Genomic DNA, 20,352 nt, shown 5'->3' on the forward strand with positions numbered 1-20,352 from the left:
AATTTTCTTATTTTATTTAAATTTCATTCAAAAATCTCTTACTATTTATATATATAAAAGGGATCAAATATGTCCAAAAGTAAAAAAAGTAATGTAATTGTTATAAATGTATAAATTAATAAGATAGTAAGTTAAGCTCTTAATTTATTTAATTTATTAATTGTTATTTTTGAAGTATAAAATATTATCAACTGATTAATTTTCTCTTTTTCATATATACAGAAATCTTTTCAAAATGTGAAAATATGAAAATATCTCGAATGTTTTCAAAATAAAAATAAAATTGACAATTTTGATTTCTTTTATAAAAGACGTAATTAATAATCACAGATTCAAAATCCTTGCAGAAGTTCCCTTACAACGATATTGTCCCGATTGTGGAAGATGATCAGTGGAAGGGTGTGAAAACTTGCACGATGGACAGCTTGGTGTGGCGTCTATCAGTCGTTGCAGCACACTGCACGCACAATCTTGGGGGCGCAACCGCTCTGGCCCAACTCTGGCATGAATTTGTGCAAGAGATCAGATTCCGGTGGGAAAAGAATGTCCTGATACCTGGGTAAGTACTGAGTAGTAATCTCTTTATTTGTCAGTACGTTGGACGATGAATCGTCTTCATTATCAATGTATGCGCATGTAGATACACGTGCGAATACATTTGTTATAAAATAAGGTAAAGTCAACAGAGAAAACTGTCAAGTTTCTCATGACATTTCGCGTTATACCTCTCATTCAAAGCGATTAGCAGTGTCTTCACAATATATCAGTTCACTTGGTCGCGGTAGCTTTTCTCTAGAGATAAACACTTTGATTACAGTCTTTGGATAATATAATCGCGAAGTTCGCCGTGCGAAAGTAAACATTTGGAAGTGCATGCACTTGAATCTGAAAGAACATTCTCGACTCATTCGTTCCAACAATTTTGTAATTAAAAATATTTTTACTTAAGATTACTTAGAGTTACACAGGGATGTACATCTAAGGCGCTTCTGTAACACTAGTAATTCTAACATTCGCAATGTTGCACGCATTTGACAGCATTACATAGTAATGCCTGTCGCGTTAACATTATGATTGGAATTGAATAAATTTCGAAGCATGTTAAATTCCATTTTCCTGTCACATGAACATATTTTCAATATTTTATATAAAGTTCTACGATATATTATTACCATCGCGATAAACATTTTCTAAAAAGGGGAATTGGGATTTAGCTCTTCTCGCTCGAGCAGAATAATTGTCTAGATTTAGAAAGATCATCTAGATTTAAAAATTGCGCTGCGAACGAAAACAATCTATTAAGGGGATCTTAAAGTGAAGCTCGAACCGACGAAATCGCTGTTTTACTGATAAGATGCAACACATCAACACATTTTTACTATTACATTACTGTTGCACACATATACATAAATTTTTGTAAAACGATTCAATTAGATGTTTAAAACTTAATCTGCAGTGTGTTTTTTGCTTTCTTGCTTTTTACCTCGTGCCTTTTTTCTTCTTTACGATCGTTTTATCAACTCGCATTTTTTTTCACGTGTTTATTGTCTCTTCCGAACGTCATCAATTTTTATTTCGGGACAGAAAACGAAAAACTGGGTAAGAGGCGAAAAGGCAAAAAAGTAAAAAGTGATAAAAAGCAAAAAACAGGAAATAAAGAGCATTTTCGATAGGTTCAAGTTTAATTCTAAGAATTCTATATTATTTTTTCGTGTAATCTTTATTAGTCTGCAGTCTCCAATTTCGTAAATTGCAGAGCTTTTATATCAAACAAATGTTATCACGATTTGACAGTTCAAGATGTCACATTGAATTAAAAAATGGTAAAGATCTCTTAATTTCGAAAATTTTTATCGTTCTTGAAAATTCTAAGCTGCAGACTCGATTAATGCACTTTAATTCTAGAGAAGGATTTCCAAATTATAAAAGTAATATACACGTATTGTTCTACGAAAATTATTGAGTTCAATCTGATATGAAATCGTATGTATGTCCTACTTTAAGATCCGTTAAGGGGATCCTGAAGTCGTCTGTTTTACTGATTCAGTAGAACTTACACACATATGATTTATCATTGACACATCACTATACAGTACACTACTAAATTAGTACACTATTAAATAAATTGTACGCATACATACATACAAAAAACCTCGCACAATTCTTGTAAGTGTTGAATTTCGGTGAAAATTTGTTGAAAATTTGAAACATATAATATGTTGTAGATCTTGTTATTTTAATGAAAAGTCTAATGGGCACAATCCCTTATAATTGATCGTTTAACATCTACGAGGCGCTACTTTTTAAAACTGGCTAATTATTACAATATCTTATTTTTAATGAGTATGATGTACTACTTTATTATTTGCACATTTTATATATATATATATATATATATTTTTTTTAAATAAAAAGCTATAAAAACAATATTGACTTGAGATCGGTAAGTTGATTTTAGAGATTTAAGTTAACACTGTGTTAAATTAAAGTATAACATAATTGAATAGGAAACTCAATCCTGATTTAAATGATATGAAGCAACACGGCCTTAAACCTCTAAAATCAGGTCAATCTCAAGTCAATATTATTTTTACAACTTTTTATATAAAAATATGCATAGAAAAAATGTGCAATTAAGAGAATAGGAATGCATTGTATTCGTTGAAAATAAAAAATTGTTGTATTAGCTAGTTGTGAAAAACGATGCTTTGTAGAGGTATGAAAAATGACAATGAAATCGATGTTCGATTATCATTTCTCACTGGAATCAATCAATTATAGGGGGTTGTGTCCATAAAGACTTTTTATTAGGACAACGAGATTTGCAACATATTAAATTTTCAGCCAATTCCATCGAAATCCAATTTTCATAAGGACGAAGTCCTTTTCTAATTAATCTTTTATGTTAACTACATTAAGTATCTAAGTTTAATTCTAAGTACTCAACATTGTTCATGTAATCCCTAGTCCATACCAAGACTGTTTTATACAAAGTATAAAACTTGTAGAGTAAACTCGAATAACATAGCTATGCGAAGATGTTATAGGCTTTTAAAATGACTATAAAAATGCTTTAGCAGTTATTGAAGAAACTACAATCTATGACCATCTTTTTTGTATAGCCATATAATCCTAGTTTATTCTATATAAAACAAATATTATTACAAATCAATACTAAAAGCTGATAACAAAAAAATCTAATTTTCCAACTTTTTTTTGTTTTTGGCAATAAAGTTGATCAGTTTGGACTATATTTCCGTTTATATTTTCATTATGATAAAGGATTTTTGAATCTGTATGTAAAGGCAGTTAGAAGAATACTTATTTGGGAAATAATCGGTAAAACAGACGACTTTAGGATAGAATCCTAAAGATTGAGATTGGACTCTATTGAATACGCTTGAGCAATAATGAACGACGAGACATAGAGGCCACAGATATTTAGAGCGGCACGAGACCACTCCTCGTGGTGGGATTACGAGCCATGTAAATATCCATGTCATGATCGGTCCAGTTATTTTCATCGTAGTTATTGAGAGTGTGCGTGGAATCGGCTAGGCTGTATCGGCTGCCAGGTCGCGGCGGATTTGATTCGAGATTACGGTTACGCGATCGTGGTCGCTGCCGCCGGGCTGACGAGTGTGGAGGCAGATGATTGCTGCTAAAATTCGACCGCGACATCCGGTCCGAGGCAGCCGCCAGCGACTGGCGCGATTGTCGTAATTCTGAACAAATGCAAGAAACAATGTAGAAGATTAGACGAGTAAAGTTCATGATAAATTTCATCGAACACAGGTAACCAACCTGGTCTCGTGTTGACGAGATTGGAAGTTAACGCAGTGTTGGAAAAATACCGCGTGGAATTATTGGAGAAGCTATGCTGAGATTGACCATCAGCGATCGATCGGGCAGATATTTTGCTGCTATAGTGTCCGGTCTGAGAACGCACATCATCAATACAGGATGCCCTGGTTATCGATCCTAAAATTCATTTTATTTTCTTTATGTTTGCTACAAGACAAAAATATATTTTTTTATTTTTATAAATATTTATCCTTCCAGTATTTTTATACATAGTTTTCAAAGATGTAATGATACAAATCTTTGAAAGTTTTTTTATCTTAAGACTCAATAGATATAACTAATGACTTATTTTAAGATTTTAAAATAAAATTACCTAAAGCATAAACAAGATGATAAACTTTATGAATATCAAATATCTATTATAAATGATAAAGAGATAACAATTTACCTTGTCGATCAATAGAGAAAATCCTCGGCCGCGGAATGCTTCTGTTGCTGTAGGCCGACACCTGGTCCCACTCTTTCTGGGCGTTGTAGGCATTTAGAGTAGCCATTGATGACAGAGGCCCGCCGGGGCTGGGAGTCGGACCCACATTCGAGCAACAATTGACCGGAAGACCGGCGATTGGACCGCCCATCTTTGTTTGATCGATGTTGTGCAGGGTATGCAACTTACGAGCACGGCGTCGATTCGCGACCACGAAGATAATCACTGCGACGATAATCGTGGCACAGATAGCCGCGCTCGCAGCAATTGTAATCTTGTCCATGTTTGAGGTGGGCGAATTTTCCGTTCTGACTTCACGACACTGGTTATGCGGTACATTTGCCGGTGTAATGTTGATTTCTTCCAGCGAGATTACGCAAACTACGATGCATTCCTATAATTGATTAATGTCATATGAATTATCCAAATTTTTAATGTAAAGAACCTGAGTAGAAATTCGATCAGGCATGCCTGATGCGCGATCAGGAATCAAGCGTTCCTCACAAGAACTACCTGATATAATCCCAATCAGGATCTGAATAGGGATCTAAATAAGTTCTGTAATAAGAACCTGATCTTTCGATTCTATCAGGTTATTGTGTTACATTCCTGATATCCCTATTAGGATTAGGAATAATCTCTAGCGGCCCTAATCGAACCCTGATTCAATTTCTGCTCGAGAAATTTTTTGTAAAAGACATCTTTTTACCTGGGAAGGCACATTCTTAATTCTGAATTCTCGTTCGCTAGCCTCGAGTGGTGGTGCTTGCTTAAAACTATTATCCCCGAACAGACGATAGATTACTCTGAAACCTAGAATGTTAGTTGCCTCCGTGTCCCAGTATATAATAACCGCGTTATCCTGTCTCAGCACATCTTTTACAATGATGTCCTTCTCGTTCGATTTCGATTTATATAACGGTGAACCCAGGACCAACGGTGGCCTCGGCGGATGATGTTGTTGCACATGTTCTTGCGATTGCTTTGATGGCGACAAAGTGGTCCTCACAACTACAACGTTTCCAGTTCGCGCAGCAGTCGGTCGGGTTGTGGGAATGTAGGTCGAGGATGGTACCGATGGTGTCGTTCTCCTTTGCTCAGTCGTTGTTGACGACACTATTACCGAAGTCGTAGGCTGTGTTGTGCTAGTGACTAGTTCAGTTGTAGAAATTGTGGATCGTACGGTCGGTAGATGGATACCAGTATCTCCAGCTATCGTCTCCGTCGGTTCTCTTGTGTCTACGCTCTCCACTGTTCCGATTCCGATTATCTCCGACGGTCGCTCACAATTCATTTCTATAACAATTAAATTTTCCTTTTATTCCAATATTGAATTTGAAATTTCTAAAATAGATTACTCTTACTCTAAGTAATTATTTTTTTTAATTAACGCTAATATATTTATTAAAGTTAAGAAAATTAATTTTGTGATTTCAGAAAAAAATTAATTTTTCTAAGCTTGAGGAAATGTTGATGAGCATAGGATTTACCTTCGGGATCGATGTTATAAATACTCTTTTCTTGCAATCGCTGAGGACTGCCACAAAATTGTGGCTTGCGTTCACGACTGGTGACTTGTAAGTCTCGCGTCTTAATCCATTCAATGATCCAGCGTAAGCGGCAATCGCAGACGAGGAATCGTCCGCCCAGACTTAAACCTCGCAGGGTACTGTTCAGTTGGGCTAATGCTTCTTCCGGAACTGTGGACAACGGGTTACCGTCGATCGCTAATAGCGTGATCGATGGGTTTCCTTGAAAGGCGTTAACTGGTAGTTCGGTGATTAGATTAAATCCAATATCCAACACCTAGAGGGAATCAATTTATTTCATAGAAAATAATGCGGCTTGATTAATCGTCAAAAAGAAACAGTCACTGCGAAATAGTCAGTCGAAAAAAATCACGTTAATTTTTTAAGGAATTTAACAAGATATTCCGGAAGTTAAGTTGAATAGTTACGAGAAATTTTTTTCTGAGTATTTGTCTTTAAACTTGAGTCTACTATTTTTTTCTATAATTATTATTACTTACTCTAAGGTCGTGGACGCTATTGATAGCCGCCGTAGGGAAATCTGGAATGAGATTGTTCAACAGGCTGAGGGAGGTTAAAGTGTTTTTGATGCCGAAGAATGCATCTGGACCTATATTTTGGATTAGATTTCTCTCGAGGTTTAATCCTGTGAGGGAATCAAGACCCTCGAAAGCTTTGGTTCCGGATGTGCCAGGAAGTTCGCGTATGCTGTTCTGTGACAGATCAAGGAAGGCCAGAGTCTTTAGTCCTCTAAGAGCTTCCGGCACTTTCTTCTGTCGCGTTCCTTTGAGATTGAGATTTTTCAGGGTTTTCTCCAAACCGCGAAATGATCCCGGCACGAGAGTGACTTCGTTGTCGGAAAGTTTCAACGTGATTAGTTTGGTACCAACAAAAGCATTGTCATTGACTTTGGTAATCTTATTCATTGAGAGGTCGAGCACAGTGAGATTCTTCAGGGTTTTCAAGTTGATACCGGGGATTTCCGTGAGTTCATTATCTCTAAGATTCAAACTCTTTAGATGATTCTCCTGACCCTTGAAAGTCTCTGGTTCGATGCTTTTGATATTACATCCAGATAGCTGTATATTGTTAATCCTTAAAGTGGCGAACGAGTTGTTCCTCAAGACACCGATTGTACTATTAGTGATATAAAATAGATCAATTGACGTTTTGGTGGCGTAACGACGCATCGCCGACAATAGTTGTTCATAATTGACAATATCGCACTGCACCGAGAGCTCGCCAGCTAAATTATAATCGCAGATGCATGAGCTGTCGAGATTCGTCGTATACTGTGACCACGGACAGACGGATGTCGTCGCCGCAATGACAAACGCTCCCGTTAGCAACAGCAATAATTCCTTTAGAATTTGCATGTCTGAAAATCAAGAAATAAAAACAATTTAAACAATAATAAAAAAGTTTATTGTAGGCTTGTTAAATTCCCTTTTGCAGAAAATCAGGGTTAGGTAAGTTAATATTTTTTTTAACTTATAATAAAGTTAAAGTTAATGGCTTTAAAAAATTAATAAAGTTAAGTTAAAAGTTGAAGGAATAAAAATTTAACTTAACGTAAGTTAAGTCAATATTGAATTAACTTAAGTTAAAAAAAAGTTAATTAATTTTGAAAAAAATTATTTTTTAGATCAAAAGATCCTAATTTTTCTTAAAATGAGATTAAATAACTGCATAGATTATTAAGTAAATTAAATTTTTAATTTTTTTATTCATATATAATATAAATACATAACTCATAACTATATAAGTTATATAACTTTAAAAAACAGTCAGCACATAGAGAAGATACAAGATCAGTGATTACTTTTTAATAAGTCTTAAGCTATAAGAAATTGACCAATTACAATCGAATGCGAGAAGAATATTTGACTAATTGGTCAATTTCTTACGACTTAAGGCTTAAAACATCTATTATAGATTATAGGACTAAGGCTTATGGCATAACCACATAAACTAATCAGAGAACTGTATTAGCATCTTAAGAAATTACTTAAGTCTTAAAATATAAACAGATTACGAATATACGTCCTTAGTCTTATTATATCTTATTATTTTTCTAAGATATTTAAAAGAGATAAAAAAATTATTTAACTTAAATAAAAGTTAAAAAGTTAATGTTAAAAAATAAGTTAGTTAAGTTAAAATTTAATGCATTTAAAATTAACTAAGTTAAATTAAAAGTTATTAACTTTTTAAGTTTTTTTTTAACTTTTAACATTTTAACTAGTTATTACCCAACTCTGCAGAAAATAAATCGACAAAATAAATAGATGGTTAAGTTAATATAAAAAATTTTATAAAAAATGTAAATTGTGTAATAACAATTACTTTGTTTATAATTTTGAAAATAATTTTTGTTTATTATAAAAAATACGAAAAAATAAAACAAATGATTCTTAAATAGATAAAATATCTTGGATTCAGTGTCGTTTTTCATATAATGTATTGTATTGTATAATATACGAAAATATTTGCAGGATACAACAAAAAAGCTTATTGACTCCAAGATATGAAAAAATATAATGGAATTAGGTACATAAATTCCGAAAATTAATAGAATAAACGTTGATATAACATTTTACAGAAGGTGATAATTTAATTGCTGTTACGCGAGTTCCACTCTAAGATTCTTCGAATATCATGGATGTCATTGTTGTGTTGTAACTAAGGGAACGTAGCATCTTATTGAGAAAGCGCCAATTCCTTTGGGCGCACGTGGGTACACGCGTGATTTCGAAACACATGTCGCAATGCCTGTGCATTCTCGCAATTATGTTGCTTTTTATAATATGATGCTTTTCGCACTTCCCTTCACGGACGGTTGTTTCACGAACGCGAAATACCATCCGGTCATTTTCGTCAAATATCATTTTCGTACTCTACGACACTCGTCTCTTGCGGATATCAATGAAACGATTGAAGTATGCGATTCATTGTATAAATTAGCTTTTCTTTTTTTCAATTACATTTTATTAACCTTACATCGCGCCGATGAAAATTCATGGCGTTTGTTGCAAAATTTTCCGCCTTCTTCTTAAGTATAGTCATAAACATTCTTTCCTAAATGATATATATATAATGATCAGATTGTGTAGAGTAATTGAATTTCTTGAAAAGTACTGTGAGTTCATTATGCCGTACATGACTTCGTTATGTACGGTAACGACGAGAGTAATCCATTTCTCCCCATATATAAGTGAATGTAATCATTCATTAAAGCGACGAATTTGCCAAATGTGAAGAATAATTATAGGATTGCGAAGACAGAGAAAGTGAAATCGCCACGTATTACAATCAATATTAGGGAAACATTTAAATGCATAGGTTCCATTCGTTATTTAAACGATCTCAATTTTTGTAAATTTGCTTTACAGTTAAATTTTTAATTGAAGTTTTTTTTATTATTCAAAACGTAGAGTGCAATGAAAATAACAGAGATTAAATTCATGAAAAGAATTTATTAGAATCTAAAAATCTATTTATCTAAGAGTAGAGATGAAAATAATTTTGTTGGATCCAAAATAATTGTAATAACAATCAAAATAATTATGTAGGAATCTCAAGCATGATAAGCAATACTGCAAAAAGTTTTGACATTCTACTATCAGTTTGAGTGTCCTACATTATTTTAATAATTATTTTAATAGTCCAATAAAATTATTTTCAGGTCTGTATTATCTAAATTTTTATATATTTGATCAAAAAAACCTTTCCGTGAAACAAATTTTACTATTTTATTTATAGCAGCTTTTTTCGCGTATCTCTGTTTTCGACTTTTGATTTGGATAAATAACATTTTCGACAAGTGAATCTTCGCTTTGACAGTAAATTTTTAGACAATTTCGAGACAGGTAAGCTGGAATAGTTGATCATGATCGAAACCCGCAGGAATTCGTGCACCGTAAGGTGGCTATCGATAGCGAGATCGGGCTAAGGACACATATCACGCGTAACACTCCGGCCGTTGACTCGTAACGGGTTCAATCTATGGGCTCGGGTTTGTTCAACGAGGCGTTCTCGAGCGTTGGTCACGTTGACTTTTCTCCATGGTGATTTTCTATGATTATTGATTATCTCACCAATGCATAATATTGCCATAAGTGGCCTAATGATTTTCTAATAGCGGCACTTCTTTAACTGTTTAATTTTTCAAATTTATGCTATTCTTGATTTCTTTTTTTAATAAAATTCTTCGAATTTCTTATCTCGCGAAATAATCTTAAAGAAAAAGATAAAGAAGAAGAAATATTACATTTTATGCATTTAGATATAATATTCAGTGCAACTCTTGATTCTTCAAGATATGCAGAGATTAAAATTAATTTTTTTCTATCGGTCGAAGATTGATTTTTTTATTCGCGTGTAATTCTCAACAGGTCGATGCCCCACACATGTATTATATTCGTATACACGATAATGACTGTTAGATTGTTACATGGTTGCGCCGCATTTCTGTTTCAACACTGCAGCATCGCGGCCAGACTTTCGAGTTTTTCCCGGTCTCACGTTGCCCGCGTTTACACGCCATGAATTCTCATAAACGCACATCTTGCATTCTGTGCGTGATTGCAGTAGTGGGGGGATTGGGGCTTGTTGACGCAATTTTTACAATTTCGACATTAGATGATTAATTAAACCATTAATTATAATGATTAAAATGTTGGTATGATAGAATTAATTATAATATAATAATTAAATAATGATTATAATATAATAATTAAATTGATGTGATAGAATCTTTCTCTACATTTCATGTCTGAAATGATTCTATCACTACACTGTATAATTTGTTTGTAATAAGTGAAGCACGAACTTAAACTGCATTGTAGATAATTTGCTCCGATAAATAGGATAAAGTGATACATATCAGAATGTAAAGTCTCTACGTGATAAACTTTATATTAAATTAATTAAAACAGAAATTAAAAAACAGATAATAGAATATACTCCTTAGTAATGATTGTAAGTTATTTTGTAATGATTAAATAACAAAATGTTATTACAGAAAAATAAATATAAATTAATTTAGTTTTAGTATTATTTTAATATTAAACATAAAGCATTTTGTTATAAAGAATAAAATATTTAAAATTTTTCATTATCATTTCTTGGTCAAATATAACATATGAGAGTTGTAACAGTATTTGTTTGATATGAAAGCTTTGCAATCTGTACTTGTAATTCATAGACCAGTAATTGAACAAACAACATTCGAGTTCTTAGAAATTAGACTTATAATTAAACTAATACGAAAATATGGTACGAAAATTTATACGTATATTTATATGCATGCGATATTAATGTAATAATAATAATAATGATGTGTCAATAATACATAAATCATATGTGTAAGTCCATTGAATCGATAGACTTTAGAATCGCTTTAATTGGTAAAACAGCTGGAGAACTTAGAGAGAGGAAAATCCTTTTCAAGAATAATTAAAAAAGTTTCTGTATGTCAAGGCCGATAATAATATTGCGAAAGACAGCGCGGGTGGCGTTCAAAAGAATATTAATGAAGGATGAAGTGAATGTAATGAATATTGAGGAATCTTCTGTGATATATTCCCACATGAATAAAATGTTTACAAACTGATTTTTTTCGGAGATTTTGATTGTTATCATTTATAAATTTTTTTTCTTCTTTTTTTACGCTGTGTCAAGAAAGTATAAGTTCGCGGAACTATTGGGTTATCCGGAAAGTGCCGATTTTTGGTAGATGGCGTAAGGACAGGTCTGAATATATCAGAAAAGTTGAAAACAAATGACCTGCGTACATATCGTAAAAGATGGTACTTCAGGCATACTTGGAAAAAAATTTGGTTGCGATACGTTAATTTTTGTCGCCAGTTTTATACGCCTTTGAATATGGAAGAAAACAAAGTGCATTTTAGGCATTTAATGCTTTTCTTTTACCAGAAAGGAAAAAAGTGCTACACAAGCGGCAAACAAGATATGCGCTGTTTATGGCGAAGGTGCTGTAGCTGAAAGAAGTGTGCGGAAGTGGTTTGCTAGGTTTAAAGCTGATGATTTCAACCTTGAAGATCAAGAACGCCCGGATAGGGCCCTCCACCACAGATGAAGATCAGATTAAAACTTATCGAGAATAACCGCTATGACACGTAAATTAGCAGAAATGTTGAATATGTCAAAATCCACCATCCATGAGCATTTTGTGAAGCTTGGCTACATAACCATTTTGATGTATGGGTTCCCTATGATTTAACGGAAAAAAATCTGATGGATCGCATTTCCATTTGTGACTCGCTCTATAAACGCAACAAGAAGACATCATTTTTGAAGCAAGTAGTGACAGGGGATGAAAAATGGATCATTTACAATAATGTTGAGCGAAAAAGATGTTAGGGAAAGCGGAATGAACCACCTTTAGCCACCCCAAAAGCAGGTCTTCATCCAAAGAAGGTCATGCTCTGTGTCTGGTGGGATTGGAAAGGGATCCTGTATTATGAGCTTTTATCAAACAACGAGACGATAAATTCAGAGAAGTATTCTTCCCAATTAGACGAATTGAAGACAACAATTGAACAAAACCATCCAGAAATAGCAAATCGGAAGGGCGTCGTATTTCATCAGGATAATGCGCGGCCTCATGTGTCTTTGATAATTCGACAAAAGTTGTTGGAGCTCGGTTGTTCTATCCCATCCACCATATTCATCAGATCTCACGCCCTCTGATTTCCACCTATTTCGATTATTACAAAATTCCCTTAATGGAAAAAGCTTCAACTCTTTGATCGATAAAAAATCACTTAGAAAAATTTTTCGCTGAAAAACCTGAGAGATTTCTGGAAGGATGGAATTTTCAAGTTGCCTGAAAAATGGAGAAAGTTTGTAGAACAGAATGGCACCTATATAATTTAATAAATGTATACTAAAATTTAAATCTTCTGCGTTTCAATTTTCCTTCAAAATCGGCACGAACTTTCCGGACAACTCAATATTTAGCTCAGTTTTAATTGCACAATTTAAGCTTGCGAGTAATTAGTAAATAGATTTCTTCATTTCACGGAATCGACTTCCGATTGCGTTTGTATAAATGTGTGCAACAATTATGGCCAGACGTAAAAATCTGGGAAAACGGCTCACAACCTTTCACATTTTTCGCGCTTGCCGTGGCAATATCTCGGTGATCAACTTCCGGATTAAAAAGAGCTCGTGGCAGTGGAGTCACCTAGATCGCAAGTGTGTTGCTATAATGCACATTCTCGATCTCAGCGAGGTCGACGAAAGGAATATTACGAACCTTTCACTCACGATCTGATTATTTCCGCGCAAATACGTAAACGTGCTCTTTTCCGATAGATGCGGATATCGTGCCATTTATACGCTTTTTTCGTCCGTCCCGAGAAGAAAAAAAATCTGACGAGCCAGCCTGGGAAAATATTATGAGAAATACGCGTGTAAATAGTTTAAAACATCATTATATTTATGCAAGCGTAAAACAGGAAATGCTTGGAGTTTAAATACCGAAAAGGTTAACTCATGCAAAAATAAGCAGCATCTCTACAAAAGTAGGCTATTGTGCATTGGTAGGATGCGAATTTCTTTATTTAATTAATTTATTCCATAGTTCTTCATTATAAGAAGGATATATCTTGTGTAATAATTACGAATTTTAATAACTATTGTAGAATTACAAATTGTGAAATTGTTAATTATGTATGTATTTGTCGTTAAGATTGAAAAGCAAGATTAAGATTGATTTCAGCAAGAAGGGAATAATTTTTTTATATCATTAAAAGTACAATTCTAGTTTCTTCGCTCTGACATCGTACATTCTATCTCTTAAATAATCTTAAATAACGTTCTCATAAAATTAACTTGATAACTTCATTGAGTCTTTTATTAATTCAAATAATTAATTCAAATAATAAATTTTGTTTTATTCACGATATTTACTCTATGTTTTATCACAAAATATTTATATTATGTGATTTATATTAAAAAAATATAATTTATATATTATTTTTATACATATGTGATAATTTAAATTTAAATTTAAATTTTTATTAACAGCTTTTAATCATGTATGATCAATAATCAGAATTATGCGCTTGTAATATTTGCTTTCTAGAACGATTTCGCGGTAGTAAAGAATTTTCAGAGCGCAATGGACGATTTGGGTCTCCTTAGCGAAGGAAAAAAAAAAGAGAAGAAAAATAGGAACTAAGAACGCGCGGAAGTGAGCAATGAATTAATTAAACTAGCCATCGTTACGGCGCCGGAACACTTGTTAATGGGAACAGATTGCTAGTTAGCGTGATGTACTAAATCATTAATTGTAGTGGCTCGTTATTGATGGCTCGTTATTGATTATTATTCGCCATTATGAACGATTTGCATGAAGAGTTTTTTCTGACGTGCATAATATATGATGGAACATTGAAAAACGATCTCACTGAATTTTCGGTTAAATCTAATCTTATAATTTAGAAAAAAAAAAGTATAATTATCTGAAGACTATCCTTATTAATTTTATTAATTTTATTAATTTTATTAATTTTATAGAAATTCCATTTTAATAATTAAATTTTTAAATTATTGGAACATGTTTTTAACTTAATTTAATATATTTTAATAATATATATATGCTGCGTAAGATGCATTGTTTCTTAATATTAAGGAAGATAATCTTGGGAACATCGCTTAATTGTAACAGTCAAATCGCTGAAATAATTAATTCGTAATAAGCGCAATTATAGTATACCTCCATCACTATAGCGATCGATAATTGGTACATTGACGTTACCAGAGTATGACTGAACGATCATCTTTTTCTTCCTGATAGTGATTTGTACATCAATGATAACGTACACACGGAAATGCTTTGATATTTACCAATTATAATTAAATGACAATTTAAGACTTTAATCGCATATTCTCTTAAATTAAACCGAAAAAGTTTTCCATCCATTGGGAAAGTTATTGAGAGAACATGCGATTAAGTTCGTAGATTTTTATAAGTTTTTTTTAGAAATTGATGAATTGATAGAGAGAGAACGATTTTGCTGAAATCTGAATGTCTGATAGCTGACTATAGATCTGAAAATAATTTTGTTGGATTATAAAAATAATTATATAAAAATAATTATGTAAAACGCTCAAACTAGTTGTTCGAATATCAAAACTTTATGCAACATTGTTCGTCATGCTTGAATTTCTTATATAATTATTTTAATAATTTAATAAAATTATTTCTGAATATATTTATATTTTTATATTTTTGAATATATTTTATATTTTTAGATATTTCAGCAAAATCATTTTTTCCTTGTACTTCTCATAAATATATACAATAATGAACTAAATTATTACGTTAGAGATCACAATCTTTTTCCCGTGTAATTGTATTATAAAGATAGAGTAACTTCAGCAAATACGACGCGCTGAGATTTACGCCGCAGAAGTCAGAAAAAATAGAAGGAATGGGGGGGGGGGTAATTTTCCCGCAACTATTCTGTTACATGCCTTTATGTTATATTAGTATACTGTTATGATTTCAGTTTCTTACTGTTAATATTAATGAAATTATTGTGAATTGAATCGATTTGTCATTGTAATAAGTAACGCTCATAAAGTTCACATAAAATGATTATTGTAGGACGTACAAAAAGTAATTATTTCGTGATATATGAGTGTAGAGGAATAGGAAAGCATGTTGTATAACAAAATACAAGTACTTTGCTCTTGTATTCTTTGTTTAGTTTGTTGTCTTGTATACCACCTGTTTGGGATATACAGCATTTTTAGAAGGCGGGATTTATACCCAAAATATACAAAATGCGTAGATTGAATTCAGTGCATTAAATACAATAAACGTATTACATGAAATATGTATCTCATATCACTTGTAATATGTGTGGGAAGATTGTAATTATTATTTATTACTTCATATTTATCATTCTTATTCCTTAATAAAACTTTATAAACGCATTTTATAAGTTATTGTGCCATTTTACTTATTTATATGCATTATTTGTAAATGTTTTATAAGCCATACATACTCTCCCTCCCCCTATGAGTAGCTATATATCTCATCCCTCTGGGGAAAATGCAAGGATTTTAAAAAATTCATTTTTTAATATGAAATATAAATATTTCTAATTTCTAATATTTTTTTCATAATAGTAGACAGACAAAATTTTTACTGATATAATTCGTTTTTAAACATAGTAAATAATACTTAATAAATTAAATTTTTGATAAGTGCATATATACCGGAGTTTATAGTTACACTATACAAAAGTATTTTATTATAAATACGTCTGATAGTATTCTGGAAAGACGGAAAAGTTGCTGATCACGATCGCGTGCGTGAACACGTTTATCAGACTGTGACACAATGCGGGATTACCGACGGTATCTAAACCTCGTCAAAGACCTTGACTGTGATAAATCAATTTGTTGTCAATCTGACAGAATTCTGAACAAATCAAATGTCACGATATTAACGTTCACGATTTTAAACTAAAAATCGTATGATTTGAAATTTAAAAGTGCAAAATAATACAAATTGATCTTGACTAAAAATTGACTGAAATACTTTACATTGAAATATATTTCTTAAGAAATAAGGTAAAATGATTGAACCTGTCTTGTGAAAGCTATGCTGCGTTCAATGATATACTTTCAAATTAAAATGATTAATTTTATGACAATGAGCTTTAATGGATTACATTTTTTTAAATGATGATGCTTCCTCTTTGCACGATAGCATGATTACTCATTGAGCGAATTCTCGTGCCTACTCCTGGAAAACCTGTCATCCTGTCGATCGATTAGCTATGTTACGACATTTTTGGGTAAGATTAATCGGCCGATTAAATAATCTTTCACTGTAGATAAAGAAAAATCATCACCCGCGGTGAAATGTGTCGGCCATGGATTGACAAGAATGAACAAATCTTCGATTATCATATCGATTTATATCAAAATTGAATAGTTAAATTCAATTAACTTAACATCGTGAATTAACATTGTGAAATTTAAACTTATAATTAATTATATATATTTGATATTAATAGTGTAATAATTATTATTTACTATTAATTTGAGAGATATTTATCTTATTTCAGTTCAAAAATTTTATATTTATAATATTTACAATTATAACTATAGCAATATAATTTTTTTTAATTATTTTAATTATAATAAATTGTAATAAACTTAATTAATTGTAATAATTACAAATCTATTTGATCGACAACAAATATACACGCAGAAAAGAATCTGTTTACGAAATGTTGGTGTGTACTAATCACGAAGATTTTTTTCGCAACTACTCGCAACTTGTTACTAATATATACATTTCTTTCCGATCGATTAGTGATTCTAAATCGGTATGATTTTTCGTAAATCGGCATTTTCAGCGATACACGTGGTATGTAAACGCGTGCAAGGCACACGTGCAACGATCACATGCACCTATATTCGCTGGAATGGAATCCGATCCTTTCACTTTCGTTCTCTTTTGGCTTTCCGTTTCTGCCACTCTCCTTCATCCCTCTTCTTTCTGATCTTCTTTATCTCTTCATTCTGCGCGACAAATACTTTATTATCCAAGATTTATGCAATTTATATCTCCAAATTATACAGAATATTTTTCTATGTGATAATGGCACTTGATCCTCTTCATTAGAGATCGATAACTTATGTATAGATATAGCATGTCGATGTTAAAGTGGACATAGTCCTTTAAATGCAGAATGAATGTATATTTGTATGTGTATGTAATATGTAACTGTATGTGAGTGCCCGCAATGCGGTATATTGAACTCGAATCCATTGAAACACTACATCCAAAGAATTGTACGAATTAATCCTCTCTGTGGGACAGATTATTGCATTATATACAGAGTGTATCTGAAGTAACGCCTACTTATACAGTGCTATAATAAAAAACTAAATCGAAAAATCCTCTACCATTTTGCAATTTTCACAATAGTTAACGAGATATTAATTTCTAAAGATTGCTGAATAAATAGATAAAATCGATGTATAAGACAATTTTAAGATAACTTTCATTGTTCTTTGTGAAATATTTTGAAGATATATATTTCTTAAAAAAACTTAAAGATGTTTTAAAATTGTCTTATATGTCGATTTTAAATATTTTACTCATTGGGTAACTAAAAAAAAAACTTTTGCGAAAATTGCAAAATGGTAGAGGACTTTTCAGTTTTTTATTAGGAATAGCATTATATGATTATTGAACGTTATTTCAGATACACCCTGTATAATGATCAAAGGCTAGTGATCGCTCCTGTTCAATGTTTAGCTCACGATCCATAAGTTCTCACGATTAATATTTGTAATTTTTTCTTATTCCGAACAATATATAACACTTTTTCTAAAATGAAAGATATATATCTCTCCTGACATGCAAGCAATTGCAATTTAATTTTTTTTCTCTTTAATAAAATGAAAAAAATTAATCATATGCTTACTGATCTACGTTTACATAAATAAATAACATTATTTATAAAAAAATATTATTTATAACTTTCTATTATTTTTAGGTTTTATAGAAGATAACATGAATAATAATTATTTAAATAAAATATAATTAGATTCTTTATAATTAATTATAAAAACAATAATTAAAAAATAGGCCAAGGAATAGGCGCTATAAATCGTGTGCTCGAAGTTTAACCGATAAATGCATCTGTCTGTGATTATTTTAATTTCCTCACTGAAGATTAAAAAATTAACTAAAACTTCTTATCATTGAAGTAATAAATGATCAAAATGATTTGATTTGTAATAAAATTTTAATTATCTAACATAAAACATGAATAACGTTATTTATAATACATTTAATAATATATTTGTTTTTAATTGTTTCACTTTCTCAAATTATTTTCTTATTTCTTAATTGAGATAAAAGAGATAAGTTATATGATTCTAACATTAAGATTTGAAATGTGCATTTAAAGAAGCCAGTTTTATCATATTTTTTAGAAAATTATTTTCTATATTCTTTCTTAACTAAGACTTTTTTAATTCAAATAAATGCTAACTGTGTGCAGGAAATGAGAAAAGTAAGAAAGTGCGTAAAACGAAATCGATTTTAAGAGTCACACTGTACTAACTACAACACGTTATCGCGGAATCGCATTGAATTAAGTAAATACGGTGAAAGTGCGCCTACTTTACATCTGCTCTAATTTAGATTGTTGCAATCGTCTGTAAATACATCTATTGAACCTATTTCTCTCGCATTATGCGTCTTATCTCGCGAAAGGAGAAAGTGTTCGCGTTATTTTACTTTTAAATAGATGCGTAGAATGATATCATCCTTTGCATTGTGATCATTCCACAATAATAGATGAGCTAAATGTTTTTTTGTAGAAAATAATATTCGAAATGATGCTTCTATAAATTGTTCCTTTAGAAACATTAATTAAAGTTAACTGAGAGATCTAATCTTTTATCTCTTTGAATTTACTTGGACGACGTTGAAATTAAATGAATTGTATTTTAAGAAATATTCAGCTGATGATGTAAAACTCAAGATTATAATATAATTGTATAACGTAAATATAAGTTCGTGCATATATAATTTTCTTGAATAGAAAAATCATTGTTTACGATTGACATTTACAAGAAGACGTATCCTTCATTGACTTAAAAACTTCGCGAGCTTCTAGTTATACATGAATCCTGTTAATGGCATTTCATGCCTTTTACTGTATCTTCCTTCATGACTTTCCAAGCATTATTTTACAAGCATATAATACAAACAAAATTCCGAATAAGCCGCAAGATTATTCTGTTGTTCGATCCGCGAAACTAGATGTCCACTTCAAAGATCTGACAATGAAAGAATCGCTCTCAAATAAAATTCTCCATCAATCTATCTGTCTAATCCATGTAACATCTATCCATATTTAATAGACAGATATTTTAATTTGAACCTAGTCGACAATTCCCGCAAATAGCATTCGATGAGAATAAAAATTGAAAAATGACATATGAAAAGATAATGTATGAAATCATACAAAGTAACGTTAATTAAGGATTAACTAGAATTGCCGGTGCAATTTATCTTGGATGCAACACACGTCGTTGGATCCAGTTTTGAAAGAAGATCCGCGGGAGCTTATCCTCGCGGTCTTCCTCGTGCTTCCTTGCAGGATTTTTATATGGCTCATGCACTCTACCACGGCTGCTTTACGACCCGCCGAACTTTCCATATGCCTGTAACGGTCCGCGCTACCAGTCGGCACAGTATGCCAACCGACTATCTAAGTACTGTTACCTGCTCCATCTCGCAGGACACGCATATATGCGGCCAACGGACCGGCGAACAACGAGGAGCTCCCTCGAGCGAATCACGTTGCGATTATAACGAATGCCATTCTTCATCAATGGCACTCCGCGTTAAGGTTAATCGGTCGTTTGACAACAATCCTGTTGAATCCAACAGATTTGTTGTAAATCCAATATATTATATGTGCCTAGAGTATATATATATATATATATATATATATA

At 32.0% G+C, this 20,352-nt stretch overlaps 2 protein-coding genes across 2 annotated transcripts in view; one reads left to right on the forward strand and one right to left on the reverse strand.

Moving 5' to 3' along the window:
• LOC108686148 (rab3 GTPase-activating protein catalytic subunit) overlaps window positions 1-20,352 on the forward strand; it is a 43,076-nt gene that overhangs the window by 2,368 nt on the left and 20,356 nt on the right. Inside the window, exon 6 of the mRNA XM_018191277.1 lies at window positions 348-559. Within this exon, the coding sequence (XP_018046766.1) occupies window positions 348-559 (212 nt within the window). The remainder of the gene's footprint in view (window positions 1-347; window positions 560-20,352) is intronic.
• On the reverse strand, window positions 3,384-7,196 carry LOC108686150. Its single transcript, XM_018191280.1, has 6 exons — window positions 6,321-7,196; window positions 5,782-6,097; window positions 5,001-5,587; window positions 4,253-4,685; window positions 3,805-3,981; window positions 3,384-3,725 (listed from the first exon to the last, which is right to left on the reverse strand). Exons 1-6 carry the CDS (start codon window positions 7,194-7,196, stop codon window positions 3,442-3,444), a joined length of 2,673 nt encoding a protein of 890 aa, XP_018046769.1. The 3' UTR covers window positions 3,384-3,441.

The sequence above is a fragment of the Atta colombica genome, unplaced genomic scaffold, assembly GCF_001594045.1.
Source record: "Atta colombica isolate Treedump-2 unplaced genomic scaffold, Acol1.0 scaffold164, whole genome shotgun sequence".
NCBI lineage: Eukaryota > Metazoa > Arthropoda > Insecta > Hymenoptera > Formicidae > Atta > Atta colombica.